The 7,855-nt window shown below is 60.7% G+C and overlaps 1 protein-coding gene and 1 non-coding gene across 2 annotated transcripts; one reads left to right on the top strand and one right to left on the bottom strand.

The window, feature by feature from the left end:
* Positions 1-1,379: 1,379 nt before the first annotated feature.
* Positions 1,380-1,486, bottom strand: LOC122151459. Its single transcript, XR_006164162.1, has one exon. It is a non-coding gene; the product is annotated as a U6 spliceosomal RNA (small nuclear RNA).
* Positions 1,487-2,027: 541 nt separating this feature from the next.
* On the top strand, positions 2,028-7,614 carry TMEM259 (transmembrane protein 259). Its single transcript, XM_007954549.1, has 9 exons — positions 2,028-2,252; positions 5,096-5,377; positions 5,938-6,037; positions 6,532-6,642; positions 6,711-6,833; positions 6,915-7,015; positions 7,141-7,198; positions 7,320-7,403; positions 7,478-7,614. The coding sequence occupies exons 1-9, from the start codon at positions 2,028-2,030 to the stop codon at positions 7,612-7,614; spliced, it is 1,221 nt and encodes a 406-aa protein (XP_007952740.1).
* The last annotated feature ends 241 nt before the right edge of the window (positions 7,615-7,855 follow it).

The following is a 7,855-nucleotide window of genomic DNA, read 5'->3' as shown; positions in this document are numbered from 1 at the left end:
AGAGATGAAGCCTGGCCATTCTCAGTTCCAAGGAGCATTCTGGCTGCACTTCCTCCAAGACAAATGTGTTCATTCTTCTCGTGGTCCATGGTACATTCAATACACTTCACCAACATCACAATTCAAATGCATTAATTCTTGTGCCGTCTTTGTTCATTATCCAACTCACATGCATATGAGGCTATTGAAAATAGCATGGCTTGAGTCAGGCGCACCTCGGTTTTCAAAGTGACATGGTTGTTTTTGAACACTGTAAAGAAATCTTTTGCAGCAGATTTGCCCAGTGCAGTATGTCATTTAATTTCTTCTTATTATTCTTCTTTTTTTTTTTTAATTGGGAATTGGGTGAAAATTTACAGAGCAAATTCTCTTTCCATACAGCATTTCACATACACTTTGTCTCATGACATTGACCACAATTCACCACAATGCAACAGCTCCCCTCCCACTTCCTCCCGACAGTCACCTCTTCCCAGTGTCCATCCCTCTAGTCATTTAATTTCTTTACTGCTGCTTCCACGGGTGTTGATTATGGATCCAAGTAAAATGAAAGCCTTGACAACTTCAAGTTTATCTCCATTTATCGTGATGTCACTTATTATAGGTCCAGTTGTGAAGATTTTTTTTTTTTTTTCTTTATTCTGGAGTGTAATCCATATTTTACCAGGTGCAATAATTTACTCGTCTGCTAGGAGGTGCCCAGTGCCAAGGTTCTGCGGTCCGGGAGAGGGGTGGTGGAAGGGCAGGCCCAAGTTCCAGCCCTGAGGTGGTCAGAGGAGCCCGTGCTCGAAGCACCAAGAACTCTTTCTTGGGGCTGGAGTGTTTCGCAGGCGCCAGGTGTACACAGGTAGCAGCGGGGTACATCCTGGTGCCGCCAAGCAGATGTTCAAAAACTGCTTCTGACGTACTGTGTGGCACGTCAGGGACAGCAACAGGCCTTGTTTTTGTTATTGTTATGTGCCGTGGCCGACCCCTCCTTGGATTTCCCAGGCGGTATATCACTATTGAAGTAGATTGCCCAACCGTCCTTCAAAGGGTGGCTAGTGGGTTTGAAGTGCCAGCCTTCTGGTTAGCAGTCAAGTGCCTTAGGCACTATGCTACCAGAGCTTCTGTTGTTGTTGTTGTTTGCCATCGAGTCGGCCCCGACTCATAGCAACCCCTCCTTGGGTTTCCGAGGCAGTATCACTACGGAAGTAGGATTGCCCAACCTTCCTTCCAAGGAGTGGCTGGTGGGTTTGAACCGCCAGCCTTCTGGTTAGCAGTCAAGTGCTTTAGCCACTATGATGCCAGAGCTCCTAGGGCACACAACAGTCAGGTTAGGTCGCCCCCTGTTATCACCAAAACGTGCTCGTAGAGTTGGCTCTGTCCGTCGCGCTAGTAAAAATATGGAACGCTTCACGAATTTGCGTGTCATCCTTGCGCAGGGGCCATGCTAATCTTCTCTGTATCGTTCCAATTTTAGTATATGTGCTGCCGAAGCGAGCACGATTTCTGCCTCGCGTGCTCCATTATTTAAAGGCCACAATTCACAGTACTTTACAGCTAGGTCGACTAAATATGGTATACTCTTAAGTATAATTTTCCAGACTTCAATTTTTTTAAATAGCTCCCTTAGATAAACATACTTAGAGTGCTTTTGATGACGTCTAAAGGCTCAGATATTGATTGATTTTATCGTTCAAACTAGGCCATCAGCCGCAGAGGTTTATGGGTAACAATATGCAAAACTCCCGGCTCAGCGGCAGCCCCGCCCCCGGCGCTGCCGTCTCTGGTAGCCGAGGGAGGAGGCGGGGCCGCCGCGGGCCGACCGCCCGCATCCCAGCGTTCCCCGCGGGCGAAGCGGTCGCTCTTGCCTGGCCCGGCGACTCGCTGGTATCAGCAGGGCCGCGGCTGGGAGAGAAGGCGGAAGATGGCGACGACGGCCCGGCAGCCGTGAGGATCGCAGCGGTGGCAACGGTGAAAAGCCCATGGGAGTCGGAGAGTGTCCTCGAGGATCTGCGGACCGTTAAGGCTCGACGCTGGGCAGCATGTCGGAGCACGCGGCGCCCGGAGCTCCGGGTCCTGGACCCAACGGCGGTGGCGGTGGCCCGGCCCCTGCGCGCGGGCCTCGCACCCCCAACCTGAACCCCAACCCTCTCATCAACGTGCGCGACCGGCTCTTCCATGCGCTCTTCTTCAAGATGGCCGTGACTTACTCGCGGCTCTTTCCGCCCGCCTTCCGCCGTCTCTTCGAGTTCTTCGTATTGCTCAAGGTGACCGCGGCCCCGACCCCTACCTCTGACCCCGATCCCCTCAGCCGACTTCTGACCTCGACCCTTGACCCTGGCCGGGACGCCGAACCCTCACTGCCCTGAGGCATTGGTCCCTGGCTCGAAGGATTTGGGACCCTCCCCAGAGCCTGCGACCTCTGACCCTTGTCCCTGACCCTGGCGGTGCCCTGGTTCCCCCATTCCTGAACCCCATCCTGAGACTCCGTGTCTTGAAGGTCTCTGATCCCAACCCCAGAATCCTCACCGCAACCCTGGGCTGTTAGAGACCCATGCCAGCACTCCGAAGCCTGGAGCCTTAACTCTGGAAGGATGACCCTTTAGACTCCCATCATGCTCTGACTTGCCCCTAAACCTCAGTCCTCAACTTGACCAGGAGCCCAGCCCCTCAGGACACACTCCCAACCACCGAGCCCCCTGGAACTCCACATCCCCTCCCGTTTCTGTTCTTGGCCCTCACCCGTGCCTCTGGTAGACCTGACTTAGTTGAGGTTTCTTGGCAGAGTTAGGGCCCCAGTCCGGCCTGCCTCATGCTCCTAGGGTCTGGTTAAGCCGCGTGTCCCTTCCTTTCTGTGGGAGACCCCTCACTACTCCCTCAGATGAGACAGAGGATAGCTTTGAAGACGGGTCCTCACATAGCACTGCCCAGGCAGTTCAGAGCCACCCTGAGCCTGGGTCCTGTGAAGTTGGCAGCTGACTCCGTGGCAGATCCCACTCAGCAGGACCCATGGCCCATCAGACCCAGAGTTGCCCCAAGTCACTGAGCCACCCGGACTGAGGTTCTGGGGTGTTGCTTGAGCTGCTGTTCCTGGTTGTCACCAGACACGTCTCAGGAAGTGGAGAAATGGCCAGTTTCGTTTCCCATCCATGTTGGCCAGGTTGTTACTGGCACCATGGAGTGACCACTTCACCTCCTGCAAGGACAGGCGATGCTGGCAGTGAGGGGCTGACCAGAGAGTCCCCAGCAGATGCCAGCTGCGAGTTGCCAGCTGTGGGGTCCGCGCTCTGCCGGTCCCAGGTGGGCAGAGGCCCCCTGAGCTGCAAGTCCTCCTACGTGAGACGGGATTCCCGTGACTGCGGCGTGGTCCTTGGCACCCTTCTGCAGCCCCATCAGGAGGCTGGCGTGCCGGGTGTTGAAGAGCGCGGCTGTGGGCTCTTCCCCAGTGCCGGCCCCTCGGCGGCTGGCCCTGTGGGCAGATGCTCGTCTGTGGCCGTGTGCTTTCCTCTGGTTCTGGGTGGATGCTGAGGGCGGCCTGGGATCCAGACAGGACCCTCGGCCTCAGTGGCCCGAGCACGCGCTCCCCCAGGTCAACCTTTCTGAAGGCCCGTGTGCACGCCAGCAGCCCTGGCGGTGATGACTTGGGGCATGTTGGTAGTCAGGGCGATCAGTGTTACCCCTGTGCAAGTAGCTGAGTGGAGCCAGGGCTGCACACCTCCCGCCCGCTGCCCAGTGAGTGCTCTGGCAGGGAGGGGGTCGAGGGGGAGCTTGCACGACCTCACACTGTCTCTTGGCCCCAACTCCCGGGGTGCTGGCTGAGTAACTCTGGTGGACCGGAAGACCAGCTGTTCCCCAGTGACCTGAAGTCTGTGCTGGCTTCCACAGAGCTCCACTTCTTGCCCACCTAGTGTCTGGCCCTCTCTGCTGCTGCAGCCGCCATCCTTCCCACGGTCCCTTTGCAGTCATGTCTTCCTGGGGGGCCTGGGCCTTGGCACGGTTTTTAGGGAATGGCTGACTGCCAGAGAGCGGGAGAGGCAGAGCTGTTGCTGAGAGTCTCAGAAGACCCCACTGACCTCGGTCTCCCTCTGGTCTGGTCTCCGTGGTGCTGGGGCCTGAACAGGGCTCTGGGTGACAGCAGTGGGCACTGGGAGGCAGGCTGCAAAGACCTGCGGGGGGGGCAGCGTCAGGGGTGCCCTGCAGCTCTGGCTGCCAGAGTCGGGGCTGGGTTCCTGAAGGAGGGTGGGGAGAGCGTCACCAAGCTGTGTCACACTGGGCTGGGCTCTGGACACAGACATCACCAGCGTCGCCTGAGGCAGCATCACCTGCTGACAGCTGTTGGTGTTCCATTTTACAGACAAAACCACGCCTCGTGGAGCAAGGCCAGCCAGGGAGGTTCCCACGCTCTTCCTGGGTGGTGGGCTGAGGGCGCCTGACCCGCAGGGAAGGCTTATTTCTAGCCGGTGTGATCAGGGCAGCTCTGAGGACAGGGGGAATGGTTAGGAAGCCACGGGGTCACCTGTGACAGGGCCAGAGGGCTTCCTGGGGCCGGCAGTCCCTGGCCTGAGCTTCGCCAGACGGGAAGTGTCGGTGAGACAGTGTTAATGTGCCGGGCTGGGAGGGTTAGCTAATGGCGGTGCCTGGTCTGGTCTCCCCGAGTCAGGACTGCACATGGGCCCCGACAGGACGCCAGACGGCGGCCCTCATTCTGGCTCATCCGTATGGGGGTGCAAGGGTGCCACAGGACTGGCTCAGCCCCAGGCAATGGTGGGTGGACTGCTTTGGGCACCCCACACCCCTGGCTCCTCCTGGTCGCTCAGCAGTGCCAAGGGACGGTTGGTACCCAGCACCGTGTTCCAAGCCCACACCCCACTGACGGGTTCTTCTGGCTTCCAGATGGGGTGGTGGGTCTTGGTAGCCCCTGTGGACTCTGACAGGGTTCTTCTGGCCTGTAGGTCTGATGGCGGGTCTCAGTGAGCCCTGCTGACCCTGTGTCCGTGCCCTCGCCAACCTCACTGACAGAAGTCCTCTAGCTGACAGGGCCTTCCTGATGTGTCCTGCCAGGTTCTGGGTGGGGTGGTGGCTCTCAGCTGACTCTGTGCCCCTCCCGCAGGCCCTGGTGGTGCTCTCTGTCCTGGCCTACATCCACGTCGCCTTCTCCCGCTCGCCCATCAACTGCCTGGAGCACGTGCGCGAGCACTGGCCTCGCGAGGGCGTCCTGCGTGTCGAGGTCCAGCACAACTCCAGCCGCGCGCCCGTCTTCCTGCAGTTCTGTGATGGCAGCACCCGCGGCAGCTTCCCCGGCCTGGCTGTGGAGCCTGGTGGGGGTGGCCTGGAGCCTGAGGACGAGGAGGAGGAGCTGACCATGGAGATGTTTGGGAACAGCTCCGTGCAGGTGAGCGTCAGCCCGCTGTCACCGCACTGGGGTCCCGTGGGGCTGCATTCCAGCACTTCATACTGGAGTGACAGCAACCGGCCTAGTTCTTGGGCAGAGCGCAGAAATGACTGAGGAGGCGACCCTGGAGGGTCCAGTCTGAGGGCCCTGACCTGACCTGAAGTAGTGGCTCCCACAGGTGGTAAGCTCCCCACTACTGGGAGCATCCAAGTGCTTCCTGGGCCCCAGAGCGAGGGCTGCTGCTAAGAACTGGCCCACGCGCGGCTGCTGCCTGGGCCTGGTGGGCTCTGTGCTGCTGTTACTCACTGTCAGTCCTCCCTGGCTCTTCTGTGTGCCCTGAGGTCCCCATGTGGGGGTGGGGCTCTGGCCGGAAGGGCCCCAAACCCAGGCAGCTGTGCGAGGTCTTTGGGCTGCATGGAGTGAGGGTGTGGGCAGCAAGGGGTGGGTCACAACAACCAGCCCAAGTGTGTGGCCTTCAAGTTGGGGTCTAGGGCCCCTGTCACCCTTCAGGTAAGTCTTGTGTGCTGTGGGCACTGATATGAGTCCCCTCGTACCCACAGTTTGAGCTGGACATTGAGCCCAAGGTGTTTAAGCCTCTGGGCGGCGTGGACACCCTCAATGACAGCCAGGAGTTCCCCTTCCCCGAGACGCCCACCAAAGGTAGGCCCTTCCACATGCCTCAGACCGCACTGCCCCTGGTCTGAGGAGCCAGGCTGCACTGGGTACTAGCTGTAGGTCCCTCCCACCCATTGTGAGCCCTGGATGGGCCGCCCCCCCGCCTGTCTCCCCATCTGTCAGCAGCATGCAAGCAGGTGGGGGACATCACCCTCTCTGGACAACCCCCATCCTGGGGTGTCTGGTTAGCTGGCCCTGCCATCTGCCCTGTGCCCTTCCAGTCCCCTTTGTGGGTGCAGTGCCCCGTGGCCATGGCTCCGGAAGCAGGCCTCTCCGGGCACGTTCCTGGTCTCTCCCTCCCGGAAGCCTCCCTGGGAGTGACCTGCCAGCGAGCAAGGAAGCCGGGGCCCCGGAGAGGAAGTCAGGAGCTTGGGCCCTCTCTGGGGGTTGGGTGCAGGGCCCAGCCGTAGGGAGGGCTGTGGGCTGTGGGCTGTGGGCCTGCCGTCAGGCCCAGGCCCTCAGTGCCACCCCGCCCCCAGCCTGGCCGCAGGACGAGTACATCGTGGAGTACTCGCTGGAGTACGGCTTCCTGCGGCTGTCCCAGGCCACTCGGCAGCGCCTCAGCATCCCCGTCATGGTGGTCACGCTGGGTGAGTGAGGGACCGGGTGGCCTGGGGGGGCGTGGGGGCCTGCACTCACCTCTGCTCCACGTGCCCAGACCCGACGCGGGACCAGTGCTTCGGGGACCGCTTCAGCCGCCTGCTGCTGGACGAGTTCCTGGGCTATGATGACATCCTCATGTCCAGTGTGAAGGGCCTGGCCGAGAATGAGGAGAACAAGGGTGAGGCCTGCCGGGCTAGGGGGGCGCCGGGCTGGGGGGCGCCGGGCTGGGGGGTGGGGCTGACGCTGACATGCCCTGCAGGCTTCCTGCGCAATGTGGTGTCGGGCGAGCACTACCGCTTCGTTAGCATGTGGATGGCACGCACCTCCTACCTGGCGGCCTTCGTCATCATGGTCATCTTCGTGAGTGCTGGGCCTGCTGAGGGCAGGCGGGAGGGAGGCTGGGCCTGGACCACAGCCGAGGGGGGGCAGAGAGGGCCCTTGCAGGCCTGCCCTCTGTGCCCCACGCCCCCCGTGTCTCCCTGTAGACCCTGAGCGTGTCCATGCTGCTGCGCTACTCCCATCACCAGATCTTTGTCTTCATCGGTGAGTCTCTTGGACGTGGGGGTGGGGAGGAAGGGGGGCATCACCCAGTTTCTCCCCCTCCCCCTGATGCCTGCAGCCACCCCAGCCATACGCCCCTCACCTCCCCTCCCCATGCCCGCAGTGGACCTGCTGCAGATGCTGGAGATGAACATGGCCATCGCCTTCCCTGCGGCGCCCCTCCTGACGGTCATCCTGGCCCTTGTGGGTGAGGCCCGCCCCCAGCCCTGCCCACCTCCCGCCAGCCCATCTACACAGCCCAACCGGCCCTTGTCCCCACAGGCATGGAGGCCATCATGTCCGAGTTCTTCAATGACACCACCACCGCCTTCTACATCATTCTCATCGTGTGGCTAGCCGACCAGTACGATGCCATCTGCTGCCACACCAGCACCAGCAAGCGGCACTGGCTGCGGTGAGCCGCCCTCGCTCAGCCTGTTGGGCCCTGGGGCAGTGGGCCGGGGCCTGGCCCCTCGCCCTCACCATCACCACCACCCCTCACCCTCACCACTCCTCCCTGCCCTACCACCACCCCGCCCTCACCACCCTTGCCCTCAACCACTACCCCTCCCTCACCACCCCCATCCTCACCATCACCCTGCCCTCACCATTCCCCTCCGTCCTCACCACCACCCCCAGCCCTCACCACCCCTCACCCTC

Source organism: Orycteropus afer, unplaced genomic scaffold (genome assembly GCF_000298275.1).
Source record: "Orycteropus afer afer isolate SDZICR_OR568_19922 unplaced genomic scaffold, OryAfe1.0 scaffold00466, whole genome shotgun sequence".
In the NCBI taxonomy this organism is placed as follows: domain Eukaryota; kingdom Metazoa; phylum Chordata; class Mammalia; order Tubulidentata; family Orycteropodidae; genus Orycteropus; species Orycteropus afer.
The sequence above is the reverse complement of the archived record's forward strand: the minus strand, read 5'-3'. Positions and strand labels throughout refer to the sequence as shown.

Excerpts from the sequence above, each read along its gene's own strand:
- TMEM259 (XM_007954549.1), top strand. The coding sequence starts at position 2,028 with ATGTCGGAGCACGCGGCGCCCGGAGCTCCGGGTCCTGGACCCAACGGC. Across the intron at positions 6,038-6,531 it reads CCCCGAGACGCCCACCAAAG|CCTGGCCGCAGGACGAGTAC; the intron begins GTAGGCCCTTCC and ends CCCCGCCCCCAG. Across the intron at positions 7,016-7,140 it reads TCGTCATCATGGTCATCTTC|ACCCTGAGCGTGTCCATGCT; the intron begins GTGAGTGCTGGG and ends GTCTCCCTGTAG.